At 40.1% G+C, this 14,852-nt stretch overlaps 1 protein-coding gene across 2 annotated transcripts in view; it reads right to left on the bottom strand.

The window, feature by feature from the left end:
- Nucleotides 1-8,900: 8,900 nt before the first annotated feature.
- The window catches only part of shank3a (SH3 and multiple ankyrin repeat domains 3a), a 1,030,755-nt gene continuing 1,024,803 nt past the window's right edge, over nt 8,901-14,852 (bottom strand). For both annotated transcript variants that reach the window (XM_043713933.1, XM_043713934.1), the window contains exon 24: nt 8,901-9,467. In XM_043713933.1, coding sequence (XP_043569868.1) covers nt 8,912-9,467 — 556 coding nt within the window. In that variant the 3' untranslated portion in view covers nt 8,901-8,911. The remainder of the gene's footprint in view (nt 9,468-14,852) is intronic.

The following is a 14,852-nucleotide window of genomic DNA, read 5'->3' as shown; positions in this document are numbered from 1 at the left end:
GAGCACCAAAGGTTTGGCTAAACAAATATGTTACAATGGAGTGATGACGGTGTTGAAGTACATGTGGCAGTGGGACAGTGAATGTACTAAAGTGACAGGTTATGATTGGACAGTGAATCTACTGAAGAATCAAGTTATTATGGGATAATAATACTAAAAGAATGAGTTACGATGGAACAATGATAGTAATAAAGGAATAAGCAATGTTGGGAAATAAGTGTTATCAAGGTCAAGTTAAAAAGCAATTGCATTGTATAATAAAAGTAATAAAGGAATAATGTATGACCAGATAACGGATACTAAAGAATAAGTAATGACAGGATCATGATTTATAATGAGACTGTGAGGATACTATTGAGGTGAGATGATGAGATGTGAAGGTGATGAAAAAAAATGTAAGATAGGACAATGAGAGTATTAAAGAGTTGAGTTAGGATGGCATAATAAGAGTACTAAAGAGGCAATGAAGGTAATGAAAAAAGGAATAATGGGACAGTGAGAGTACCAAAATATTGAGTTACGATGGGATAATGAAGGTATGAAAGGGTCAAGTGAGTTCCAATGTTATAGTTAGAGGATTAAAACAATGATTTACAATAGGATAAGAAGACTTTTAAAAGATGTAATGCACACGATCAAAGTGTTGAGTTATGATGGGACAGCATTCATACTAAAAGGAATTATGTTTGAGCAATGAACATGCATGTTATTAATACAGTAAGGCTAATAAAGTGATGAATCACAATGAGACAGTGTGGTTAATATAATCACAAGTTATAATTTGACAGTGTGAATACTATAAGGACTAGATGCAATGGGACAGTAAGACTATGAATGGGATGTGTTATGATGAAAGGAGATAATGAGATACTCTTGAACAATGAAGTAATAAACAAACTAGTTATGGTGGGACAGTTGTGGAAAGATAGGAATAAGCTTAGATGTGAGTGTTAGGGTGTTTGTGGGATGGGCTTTGAGAAAGATAGCTTTTGGAAACAATGGCTTTGATAGAAAAGTTATGGTAGAAATTGATAAGCTGTAGTGACAGTTGGGTGACCAGTGTTTTGATGGGAAGCTAGATTAATCCTGAAAAGAGCTGGGAACTAGTTATAAACCTGAACAATATTTTGAACAAAAATGTTCCTATCCAGCCTTGTGTTTTTAATGTCAACGATGGCTCTCCTTCTTTATATGGATAAGATCAGCTAATACAACACTAACCAGGATCAAGCCTTGGAACTTGCTGATCCATGTGTTTGAAGTTCTTATGCATCTTCCCCAGGCACTGAGGCACCAAATTTTAAAGACCCTTTTCTCATTCATCTCAAGTTATGAGATCTTTATTGAAATGTCCAATTGCTGCACTGATTGCTTAAGTTGATTAGTGCTCTATTTGGCAATGACTCAGACAATAGCAATGTTGCAGGATCAAATTAAAAAGTTGTGCTGAGTTTGCTGTTCATTCTCAATGGTGCAGAAATGAAATTAACAAGAAGCCACAGAAATGTGTTTCATGATTGAATTCAGAGAATTTAGTCAAGGGAGGGGAAATGTCAGTCAAGCATCCTCATCCTGATTGACCCCAGCCCTTTCCCAAGAACTAGGATTTGGGTCAGTGAAGCATCACTATCTCCAATCAGAAGGTGCAAGGTTTGATAATATCTTGTTTCCTTAATATCTTGTGAATTCTTTCACTGTTGCACTGAATATTCTTAGTGTCAAAATACCAAAATAACCTCAATGGCTGACAGATTAGGGATCAGCTCCTCATGGGTTAGAAATAACCTGGGAGCACAGCTGAAGCATGACCACTTGGGTGAAACAATGTTCAGTGAGGGCAACCATGGATTTGTATCCCACGGAGAGTCAGCATTTTCAGGAAAGGCGGGGAGAAACAGAAACTGGGTTCAGGTCCTTTGAAAGACCTTTGGATTGATAAATCTAGGATTGCCCTGGATGGCATTGGTAGGGATGGCTAGAGGCATCAAGAGGTGACATCCTTGTAGATGGGCCACATAAAGTTTGATAAATATGTTTTTTAATCCGTCTGTGTTCCAGAGTAAAATGTTTACAGTTGGTTTTGAATAGGAGTAAATAAATTTCTAAACTGTATCTACACCCCTTCATCTCTCTCATAGATCTTACAGCACATCAAAGATTCCAGAAGTTAAATGTGAATGATTATTCTCCTGGATTTTTCAAACAAATTCAACTAAACACCATGGACAGGATTTCAAAATTTGTAATCATTCCAAATGAAAGTTTGTGAGTAACTGAAAATGGAAATAGTTGGACTATCTTGGAACATAGTATCGAGGTAGCCACTTAGCACCTTGAACCTACCCTAAAATCAGGTTGGATCATGGCCAGTCATACCTCTATTTACCTGCTTTTGCTCTATTTATCTTGATGCTACTACCCAGCAATAATCCACTCATCTCAGTATTAAAAGATCAATTGACCCCAACATCCACATTCTTCTGGGAGTGAGTTCCAGATTTTTATGACCTTCTGTGAAAAAAATGCATACACACAACATGGACCACTGCGTGCAATCAATTGGTAACAGCTGATGAAGGGCAGGGGTTTGCATTTCTTTGGAATTCTCCTGCTCATTTGGCTCTAAGTTTTGTAAGAGAGCTGCAGAAAACCAAAAGAACAATGTGTTCTCTTTGAATTTTTGTAGTTCTTTTATTGGATTTAAAACAACTGGGACAGCAACCTGCAGGAACTGTTCCCTCTTTGCCATTGCAGAATTTCACAGATTCCCAGAGAGTGATCATTTCTACTGAAAAGGGTTTTTAAAATCAATTAGTGTAATTTTCAAGGAATGAAGTTGACATGGCAAAGGTGATTCTAATGATCTAATTCTAATCATGCCTCTTCTGGAACACTGTGTCCAGTTCTGGTCAGCCTATTATAGGAAGGATACTAAGTTGGAGAGGTTTCAGAAGTGATTTACTAGGATGTTGCTGGGAATGGAAAGTTTGAGTTATGGGGAGATGCTGGATGAGCTGGGACATTTTTCACAGGAGCATAGGAGGTTGAGAGATGACCTTATAGAGGTGTAATAGGATCATGAGGGGCCTAGATAAGGCGAATCACAGGTGTCTTTTCCCTAGGATAGGAGATTTCAAGACTGGGGGCATATTTTTAAGGTGAGAGAAGGACGATTTAAAAAAAAAGACATGGGAAATCTTTTTACACAGAGTGGTTCACGTGTGGAATGAATTTCTAGAGGAAGTGGTGGATTTGGATACAGTTACAATATTTAAAAGACATTTAAGTCAGTATGTGAATAAGAAATATTTGAAGGGATACGGGCAAGCACAGGCAGGTGGGTCTAGTTTAGTTTGGGATTCTGGTTGGCATGGACTGGTTGGACCAAAGGGTCTATTTCAGTGCTGTACGACACTATGATCACCCAACCAAGTTACAGAAGACAAGCTGGGGAAAAGAAAATACCAGATCCATGCAAATTGTAAATATCAATTTGCTTTGGGGATTCCAGGTTCTGTTTGCAGTGAAAAGCACATTTCTCCAAAATGCGAGCCACAGTTTTGACCTGACCCATTTGGTGGGATTAGGTTGGACCTCCACTTTTGACTCTGTCTGTCTTTACTTCTTAAATTGAAGTTAATGGGTTGTAAAACTCAGCTGAAGGGACATTGGCTGTCTGATTTGAAATAGTCCTATTCATATAGGTTTGATTCAAATCGGAGTGACTGTGTTGTTTTTGAATTGGTTACGTGGCTTTAGGTTCAGGGCATTCCTCTCTTGGCCCTTCTAAATCTAATAGAATATGAAAATGCCCAGCTTTCAATAGTTATTTTAAAAATGTATACCGTGTGATTTGATTGGGAATAATATTAGCTTTGGTTGATGGTATAAAACTGCGCAATACTAAATCAGCCATTCACTGTACACCACACTTAACATTCCTTCTTTTCAGAAGGACCATTCCCATAATTTTGTGTCTTTGCACACAGCCCTCTCATGTTTGTTTATGAATGTCATGTGACAGTCTGTCACACTTAAGTGAAAAGAGGCAGTAAGCTCTGTCTTTTAAATCAGGATTTGCAGCCACAAATCTCATTGCTCTAATCAGGACTAAATCAACCTGTCTCCCTTGCAGCTGATTGTGGCAGAATGTTTAATAAATGATAAACACCTTCTCAGAAATGTACTGTACTTGAGGAAGGAAAGCATTGTACCCTCACTACAGACAAATGATATAGCAGCTTAGTTTTGATAAACCTTAGGCCACTTTCCAAGGAATTGCAGATCTCACTTCGTCATGTAGCATTTGAACATCAATAGAGTCAGGAAACAAATTGTAACAATATACACATTAATTAGTAGCTCCCATAAGGTAGTATAGACATAGTGAGGGATTGACTACAAAACAAATTAACAAAATTGATTGGGCAAATTTATTGGTGAGAAAGTGTACAAGTGGGAGTTAAAAATGCAAGGGTTATGATTAAGAAAGTAACCCTAATGGGATTTTGCCTGTTAAAGGCAGCCTCGTTATGGAATACTTTTCTTGGAACACTGCAGCAAACAGTAAAATTGGTGGGAAGGAGGTATCTAGTTCTGCTTCTAAAAAATGAGGGTTTGCAGGGATGTAAGGAGAGGATAGAGGTTGTGGCATATGGAGAGAAGGTGAATAGGTGGGGTTCAGAGATATGAGAAGTTAGGTAGGTGCTGTTGAAGGATATTGGGAGAAGGTGGATACTAGAATGACGTAAAGGTATGGATTTGAAGCTGAATAGGTAGTAAGAAGAATATTGGAAAGATGAGTAAGGCAAATTGATTGTAGGCAAAAAATGGGTACATAGGATTGAGTAAAATAGTGAGAAAGTGAGTATATTTTGTTGGAATATCTAATGAAAATGTGGATGTGTGTGGCATTGTGTGCTGTGGGTTTGAAGATATCATAGAATCGCTACAGTGTGGAAACAAGTCATTCAGCTCAAGTTCACACTAGCCCTCCAAAGAGTATCCTACCCAAACGCACCCTATCCCTGTAACTCTGCATTTCCCATCACTAATCCACATTGCATGCACATCTCTGGACAGATCATGGCCAGTTCACCTAATCTGCACATCTTTGGACTGTGGGCGGAAACTGGAACCACCCAGAGGAAACCCACGTAGACATGGGAAACTCCACGCAGATAGTTGCCCAAGGCTGGATTCAAACCCAGGTCCCTGGCACTATGAGGCAGCAGTGCAGAACACTGAGCCACCTTGGTGCCCTTGGTGTGAAAATGGGTATTATGATTGATGGCAATGATGAGATCCTGGGGAAGCAGAGTTGGATATCATGAGAACGTAAGAGTAGTTCAGTAAATTTAGTTGGGACATTAATTGAAAATGTATGTAATTTGGTTTAAGGGGCGTAGCAAGAATGTGAAGCTGACCTATGGAATAAAGAATAGGTTTTCTGAGTCCAATGATCTGTTTCTGTGCAGTATCAATTGTTTCTTTCAGGTAGCACATTGCGTGTTAATGAGGGCTATTTCTTGGTAGTGTTGGAGCCACTATGGTCTGAAACCTGACTCCTGCCTCATGCTCCATTAAACACTAGCTCTGCTGTAGATTTCACAGGATATACTTCATTGACAATTCTCATAATACTCATATCTCACTTCATTCTCTTGTTCAACTCTTATCTCCTACTTCAATATTGAACCTAATCTCGCTTCCATTTTTTTCTCTATCCATCCAACATTCTGTCCTGAGAGCATTGCTTCTGATAGGGTTTTAGCTCAACATCCACAGCCACTTGGAGCCCTCAGGTGCTTTCCTCAAGTGGCTATTCTCTAGGTGTGAGCTTAGGCAGTAGGTGCTGGCAAGCAATTTGCCTGTGGGAAGCATCCCACCTGAGCCCAGTCCTGCCTGGGACTGAGGACTCTTTTATATTTTGCTTTTTAGCCCATGGATCCTGAGGGGAACTGGAGACCCTGAATGCAATGCCAGCTGAGATCAGCAAAATCAGGACTGAATCTATGAGTTCATTCCATACCCTGTCCTTCCAGTGTGGAGAGGCACTCAGGGAATGCGCAAAGTACCACGTCCCACAGGAATTGATGGGGCAGGGAAGTGGCCTCAAAGATGATTCTTCTTATTCTGTCATCTCACTTCAATCAAATCTATCTCCCATTCTATTACAAAATGTACCACATAGTTTCAACTCTCATTTCCCATTTCAATTCAATGTTAGGTCTATCCTAATATATAATTTATCATTTAATTTTCTTCCTCGCTTCCTTCTCTGACTCTGTCTCTATTCCATCAATAACCTAAGTTTCATTTCTCATTTCCTTTCAATTAAAGTTCTTTTGTGTGCAAAATTTTGATGGTGCTCAGGTTTGAGAATTTCAGGCATCCAGTATTCATCAAATAATCCCAGGACTGTGCAAAACAGGCTAGATAGAGAGTAAAGCTCTTTCTACTACACTCTCTCAACAATGTACCTTGCGTCCAACTTTAAAAGAGTTTCATTTGCACATCCTCTGGGTCTCACAGAGTTATTGTAAGATCAATGCCATTTATTAAATAATCAAACGTGGCTCTGGATTGAAACTGTCCAAACACATATAGACAGAAAAGGACAAATTATTTGAGCCTGGCTAAAACCCAAGTCCAAGAGGGAATTAGTCCTGTCACACTGCACCTCCAAATTCCTGTCTCATTTCCTTTTGTCTAATCTCACTCCTTGGAGTACATTCTGCATTTGTCTGCACAACAGCCTTCAAAATAAATTTCTATTGGGATTAGAAAGTGTGCTTTAGAATAAAAATCAGAAAACTATTGAAATTACAGCACAGAAATGGCCAATCAGCCCATCAGCCTTGTGAGGGTACTATCTCCATGTTGGATTTTCCTTCTCTAATCCCATTTACCTGCTTCATTTCATTTTATGTTTACCTTCTTGGAATTTGAGCATTAAATAAAGATAGGGTTCATGTTTTCATGTTTTGTTTCTTGATCTTTCATTTGATGCAAGGTGTAAATAGGAGGTATAGCTTTACATTTGTTTTGGACAGCAAGAGGAATTATTTAGTCTCAAAATATTGTCAATAACTGAATGAAGTGAAGTTTCCAATATATTCCCACTACTTCAGCTGAATATCAACATTTAGTATGCTCTCACATTAATATTTACTGATTAACAAAACTGACAATCAGACTATCTTTTATAAATTAGGAAAAATAAGTTTAATCTTTAAGCTTCTGTGAATAAGGAAAAGCCTCTCTGCAGGGTTAGCTTGCAATCTTGGTGAACAGAAAGAACTCCTTTCAGTAACCATCAATTTGAATGCAAATCTAGGAAGTGCAGAGTTACAAGAGAACAAACTTTAAGTGCACCAGTGATAACAAGCATGAATATATATGTATCAGTGTGGGAACTTTCAGGAGTGTAAGTATGTCTGAGATTTAGATAGAGTGTGGGAAATGGGGGAGGAGAGAGACTGTGTGGTTGAATATGTCTGTACATTAGAGGGTGTTTGATCCATACATGCATGGAAAGTTTGATGATTAACTAGGAATATATGTCTGAGAGAATATATGTCTATGTATATGTATCTAATTGTGCGAAGGTGGTGTGACTGTGTCAACATTTGTTTTCTTGGTATCCTGCTGGCGTGTGCAAGCCCTCAGTATTGGTAACTCTTAAAAAAGGAGCCTTGAAGTACAGTACATTTCAGCAAAGGATAGCCACACAGACACAGTGATGTTAGATTTTAGTCTGTCCCTCCACTATAGGAGAAAATAAAATCAGTCCTAGTACTAGCAAGAGTTTAGGATGAACTCGCAGCCGAGTCACAATATGTTTGGACAGTATGATTACCTGTAGTTATGAAAGGACACAGCATCCATGTGGTACACTCAATCCATGTGGATGCATGCCAGTCATGTGGGCCCATGTCAGGAGTTCCTACTTATCTCTGTTTATGTGAGACCAAATTTAAAATTCTAATTTTGAACAAACTTGTTATGGATGGAAGATGATGAGTTAAATGCGCCAAAATGTCCAACAGGTTTCCTTGCTTCTGATGTATCCCTACAGCCCTGAGACTGCTGCGATCTTCATTACAACCATATGTGAGAGAAAGAGGAAAAAAAAGAAAGATCTGATTAACCAAGTAATTTGTTTGGAAGATACAATTTAACATTTTCTTATAATAGTATATATGTATAGTTTTAGTAAAATTATAACATAAAAACTTTTTTATATTATTTTTGTTCAAATATATAATTGGTAAAAAGATGAGTATTTTGTTGATGGAATAGAACTAGGATGTTTCTCTATATTTCAAACTAACATATGGAGGGGATGCATCACCATATTTTGCTCTCTTCCCTTTGATTGATCATTGACCCCCTTCCTAACCTCAGAAGACAGGGGACTTTGAAATAAATTTATACAATTAAGAAAAAGACTGGGTTTGATAGTAACTAGTTTTAAACATTCTCCTATTGATAACACTACTCATCCAAAGTCTGAAGGGAACCTCTGCTTGCCTCTCTCAGGCTGTGCCACATTCTGTGGGCCTAAGGAAGAGAGCCAGAGATTTCCTTCACAAGCAACGATTATTTGAAGGCAACTGAATGAAATCTTCGCAGATTTTTTCCCTTGTTTATCTAAAAAACCAACAAAAAAAATTTGCGATTCTCACTGGAACCTTGGTCAAGCTTCAGTGGGAACGACACCAAGCAACATCCCATAATATTCATGCAACATTAACCATAGCAACGTCACTCAGATTTAGCTTTGCCCTTATCCACCATTCAGTGCAGTGTAATTTTGTTTTTTTTAAAAAAAGTCCCCTTCCTCCCCCCAAAAAAACCCAGACCAACTGAGAGCCCCACCCACCCCTCCTCTCCCCCACCAGTGGAGCTAGCTGTCTATAAAATGTTTCAAAGCTCGTTCAATGTTCATTCGATGTCCCACTCTTGTGACTCCAAGTTCCACATAGTCATCTTTTGTCAAGGCTGGTAGGTGGGAGCCTTCTATCTCATTGTGTAAGAAGCTCTCTCTGTGTTCTGATAGGTTCAGACTGTCCAGCCAGTCCGCCACGTCGTACTTGTTCCACATCGCCATAGGTTTCTGGCAGAAGGGCTTGGGAGGGAGCAGGGAATGCATGGGGACACCAGAAGGAGATGGGGATCGGCTGCGAGCACTGGCGCTCCGCACCACAAACCGCACCTCCTTGGGTTCATGGGGGATGTTGAGGCTGGAAGATTTCAGGATGGTTGGGGGGGTCTGCGTTGGGGTGGAGAGTGGCGAGGGTCTTGGCGAACTGATACCGGTTTCTGTCCTTGATTCGACACCGGGCTTCCCGGGGCTCGGGGCCCGGCGGGTGACAGGTTGCCTAGAGCCAGGACGGATGGTGAATGTCGCCCCAAAGCTCCGCTGGGATATCGTGTTCAGCTCTCCTAAACTACTGAAAAGTCTGTGGGCAGAAAGGAGAAAGAAAGCAAAGAGTTAGCAATTGTCGTGTCCAGGCTTTCACCCAGTGACTTAGTCAGGGAAAAGTACTCAAATGACAGTTTCACTGTCCTGCATGTTGAAGGACGGAATTGCACTCAATTTTCACATTTGACAGACAGCACCTGCTGAGGAGAGGCTAAATTCAGAGTCCTTCCTGTAAATCTGCAATCCCTCCACCCTCCAAAAGCTGTTGGGGATGAGTTGAAAAATGAAAAAAGAAACCCTGAGATTTGATAGATTTTTTTTTTGTTAGGCAAGGTTATGAAGGAATATTGAACCAATGCAGACAAATAGAGTTGGGATCAGCCACACCTAAATGATTAGTGGAAGAGGCTCCTGAGGATGAAAGACCACCTCGTGTTTCGAAGTTTTGGTCTCTCTCCCCCATTAATTTTCTCTACTACCTCTCCATTCTTGAAAGTGACCTTGTGCAGATATTTGAATGTGATCAAGATTATAGCCAAGACCAATCAAATCTATTCTCTAAACAGTTACAAGCAGGTATCACTTAATCAGCAAATATTTTTGCAGTCTTTGGCACTCTTCTGAACTGCAGTGCCCTTTTCCTACCAGCTGGTACCATCCAACTTAGTCCAGTTTGGGTACCGAATGTTTGAACTTCCTAGTGCAGTTGCAGTTTTGCAGTTTTATAACTGTGGCCTTCACAATATGTGAGTGAACATGCGGACAGAATATCAGTAGACTTGCTTGTGAGTGCACTTCCAAATAAATACAATGTGGTTTGCAACAAGTCTCACTCTGGCCTTCGTTGATATTTTTTCATCTAATTGTGCACACAATGTTGTTCATGGAAGGAGGGTAGCATTATGAATAAAGGAGCCATGATATGAGTTAGCCAAGAAAAGGGAATGTGGAACAAAGGCTTAAGCTAACTACTTCACTCTAATAATGACTGCTGAGCAACTACTGAGTAGTGAGCTGTGGCATAATACTGTCAGACCCCATGGAACTGGAGACTTGAGTGTGTAGGGTTTCAGAGATGCTCTCTCTTACCATCTCTCGCATATAGTTTCACTTAATAAATGTTGTTGATATTCACTGACAAGGGTGAGGTCTATCTTCAAAGAAATATCCAGAGACCATGTTATTACAGGGTTGAACTGGGCTTTCCATGTGGGCCAAGGAAAAATTAAATGAGTTTCTACAGGGAGATGAGATCGAGAGAGATACAAAGAACATGGAGCTTAGATTGATGAAGCTGTGTACTATTATGTTAAATGACTTTTTACTTAAAACTTGTTAAAATAAAACTAGAAATAACTCAGGATTTGGAATCTTAATGTTCTTTTATCTTGCATAGAATCAAACATGTTTGTGGATGTTAATGTGATGTGTTACATTAGGTGGTGTGATCAAGAGGTTGGACACTTATTGGAGAAAGTGAGGGCTGCAGATGCTGGAGATCAGAGCTGAAAATGTGTTGCTGGAAAAGCGCAGCAGGTCAGGCAGCATCCAAGGAACAGGAGAATCGACGTTTCGGGCATAAGCCCTTCTTCAGGAATGAGGAAAGTGTGTCCAGCAGGCTAAGATAAAAATTAGGGAGGAGGGACTTGGGGGAGGGGCTTTGGAAATGCGATAGGTGGAGGGAGGTCAAGATGAGGGTGATATGTCCTTGGTGGAGTGGGAGGGGGAGTTAAAGTGTTGGGCTATGGGGTGGTTGGGTTGGTTGGTCCGGGTGTCCCAGAGGTGTTCTCTGAATCGTTCCGCAAGTAGGCGGCCTGTCTCCCCAATATAGAGGAGGCCACATCGGGTGCAGCGGATGCAGTAAATGTGTGTGTGGAGGTGCAGGTGAATTTGTGGCGGATATGAAAGTGTCCCTTGGGGCCTTGGATGGAAGTAAGGGGGGAGGTGTGGGCGCAAGTTTTGCATTTCTTGCGGTTGCAGGGGAAGGGGGAGTTAAAGTGTTGGGCTACGGGGTGGTTGGGTTGATTCTCCTGTTCCTTGGATGCTGCCTGACCTGCTGCGCTTTTCCAGCAACACATTTTCAGTTGGACACTTATTATCTGATTTCAGATATCCTGTTGAGATAGTGGTGTTAGAAACAGAGTAATCCCCCCCAACCATCCTGAAATCTTCCTTTGCACTATTCTGTCAAACAGTTTCAAGACAACCACAACACATGTAAAATACATAAGCCCTTTCTACACTATGCAATCAAACACCCCCATTACTATTATAACCTTGGGTAGATATAAAGTAAAAATTAATCTACATAGCTCCATTAAAATTCCCATGGGCAAATACAATATAACAGGATCTTATTTCAGCAAGATCCTTACATGGTGTGAGACCTCTGTTCTGCCTGATTAGATTGGAGTTAGATCCTGCCTTGGAAGTAGACAGGCAATGATCCAGTATTCAAAGGAAAATTCAATAAACAAGGTCAGATTTGAGAAAATGTTCCATGACTTAACAAGAAACATCTTTTATTATGGATGTGTTACAGTTGTTGTTGACAAGCATCCCCTGGCTGCAGAGTCTAGAACTAGGGGTATTCTGTCAGGGTAAATGGTCAGGAGTGGGATATAGGGGAAAGAAAAATTACTCAGTTGTGGATCTTTGGAAGGTTGTGGATGCTCATATTAAAAGTCCAAAAGATCTAACAATCCCTGTCTTTAAGGTGAATAAAGGATACAAGGTGCATGGAAGAAAATGGAATACAAAGTACAGCAATAAGTTTATTGAATGCTGGAACAAGCTTGAGGAGCTGCCTGGCATATTGTTATTTCTTATTGTCTAATAAGTGAATGCAGAGTTGTTTAGGAGCTGCTGAGGGAGAATGAGGGTTTTCGTTACAGACATATTCTTCAGTTAGCTACACTTAGGATTTTTATTTGAGGGGTTAATTCAGTGCTTCTTGTGGAGCTTGCTTTCTTGTTACTTAATTCCTTCCTAATCCTCACTCCTATGATCAAATCTAAAGGTCTTACTACTCTACAGCTGTGACCTGGCTTCTTGTCCAGAATGTTGGAAAGCTAAAACTGAAAAAGTCATATTTTCTTTTATCTTAAATTATAGGACTTTTATTAATTCTTTTTTGGAGACTTTTGCTGGGTATATTTGGATAAAACATCAGGATAAAGTTGGTCTAATGAATGACTGCTTTGTATCTGCATTCAATGCGGATGGCGGTGCTCAAGTACCTGATAGAAGTGACACCAAAATTGTACTCGTTGAAGTTGATGCAATATTAGCCTTGATTTGGATGAGAACTCTTAAAAATGATTGGATGGCGGGTATTATGCTAACTGCTGACTCACATTTAGTAATTTATTGTTATCTGAGATTATTTTCTTGAACTGAAAGGTGGCACATGCAGTTCCTGTACTGTATTCAGGCTCTAACAAGGTGCTGTATATGCAATAAGATACTTCTGAATTTTAATAAGAAAACACAATGTAACAAACTCCCAGAAACAAAATGTGACAAACCCCAGATAATTTGTTTGCTTTCAGTGATGGTTGATTGAGGAATTAATTCTGATCAGGACACTGGAAAAGCTCCCTGCCTTTCCCTGAATTAGTGCCATGGGACCAGTTGATTCCACCTGAGAGAGCAAACAGTACCTCTGTTTAACATCTCAATCAAAAGGCAGCATCCCCTCAGTACTGCCTGTCTAGATTTATGTTCAAACCCGTGAAGTGAGGCTTGAATCCATAAAGTTCTGAATCAGAGACAAGAGTGCTATCAAGATCACAGCTAATCTGTATCTGAATCCAATGATCTGAATCTTATGGGTCACCTGCAGACAGAGAAAGCGATGAGTCGAACCTTAAATGAGGGTGACTGGTATTGGTCATGTACCACTACCCCACCCACTCTACAATTTTTTAGATGGCTTGGGAAACACTGGAGCCTTTAAGAGTGCAATTAATATCCAGCTACTGACTTTATCTTGCCACTGCTCTGCTATTAAGGGTGATGGAAGAAATCTGCACCAAATGTGTAACTCAACACGTTTAATTCTGTGAGCTGCTGGGTAGTGAAAGGGGCTGAGTGCCTTTTTTTTAAGGGCCCCAGGGCTGCCCTATCACAGTTTCCCCTCCCCATCTACACCCTTTCTCCCTGCCCTGTCCAACATGCACCATCATCCCTCTCTGTTGGAGCTTATCCCCAGCAAATATTGGGCTTACCTGAATGTCTAGGTCCATTACTCAATGCCACTTTCTTGACCTACCTGCAGCATCTGCTGTGGTCACCACTCCTACTTGGCACTGCCAGTTAGCAAAGCTGACAGTCTCTAATTGTCAGAAGCTCTCTGAGGTACAATATCCTCCCAGATTTGGATGGAAGTTCTGCCTCAAATTATTAAAGGCTGTCCCCTGAAAAATTAAAGCATGGCAAGCTGGCTGAGAGGAGTAGGATCTGTCCCCTGAAGTTTATGCTGAGGCACAGGAACCCATCTCATCATAAAATCCACACCTATGTCTGTCAATACACTTGTGAACCAAAAGTCTATTAATCTCCAACTTGGAAGGTCCAATTTTCCTCAGCACCCATAGTTTTTTGCAGGTGTGAGTTTCAGATTCTCCAAACCTTTTATTTAAATAATCAGAAAGAGTTCCAAGAAAATTCACGCAGCTGATACTTGCAATGAAGTGACTATCTTCAAGGAAGGTTAGGCTTATATTCACTGGAGTTTAGGAAAATGAGAGAAAATCTTGTGAAAATTATAAGATCCTGAGGGGACTTAGGGTGGATGCTGAATGGATGTTTCCTTATGTGGGAGAGACTAAAACTAGAAGCAGTTTGTAAATAAGAAGTCTCATTTAAGACAGATGAGTTTTTTTTTTCCTTTTGGAGGGTAATGAATCTTTGGAATTCTCTTTCACAGAGAGAGGTGGAATCATAGCCATTAATTTTTTAAATGTAGTTGTAGATACATTATTGACTAACAAGTCAAAGTTTATTGGGATAAAGGAATGTGGAACTGAAGCCATAATTCATTCAGCCATGGCCTTATTGGCCTGGTGGGGCCAAATGGCTATTTCCTTTTCCTAATTCATATTCATATTACTTTTTGATTCTAGTTCTAATATCCTTTTGTTTGGATACTCCCAACAGGAGAAAATAGTTTTCTATGCACCCTGCTGAATCCTTTTAACATATTAAGAACCCTGATTGGATCAGCTCTTAGTACATGGGAATGCAAACCAAGTTTTTGTTTTATTCGTTTGTGGGATGTGCAAGTCGCTGGCTAAGTGAGCATTTACTGCCCATCTCTGATTGTCCTGAAGGCAATTAAGGGTCAACCATATTGCTATGTGACTGAGGTTACATGTAAGTTAGACCAGGTAAGGACAGCAGGTTTTTTTTTCCCTGAAGG

This window comes from Chiloscyllium plagiosum, chromosome 23, assembly GCF_004010195.1.
Source record: "Chiloscyllium plagiosum isolate BGI_BamShark_2017 chromosome 23, ASM401019v2, whole genome shotgun sequence".
NCBI lineage: Eukaryota > Metazoa > Chordata > Chondrichthyes > Orectolobiformes > Hemiscylliidae > Chiloscyllium > Chiloscyllium plagiosum.
This window is presented reverse-complemented; position numbering and strand designations above follow the sequence as displayed.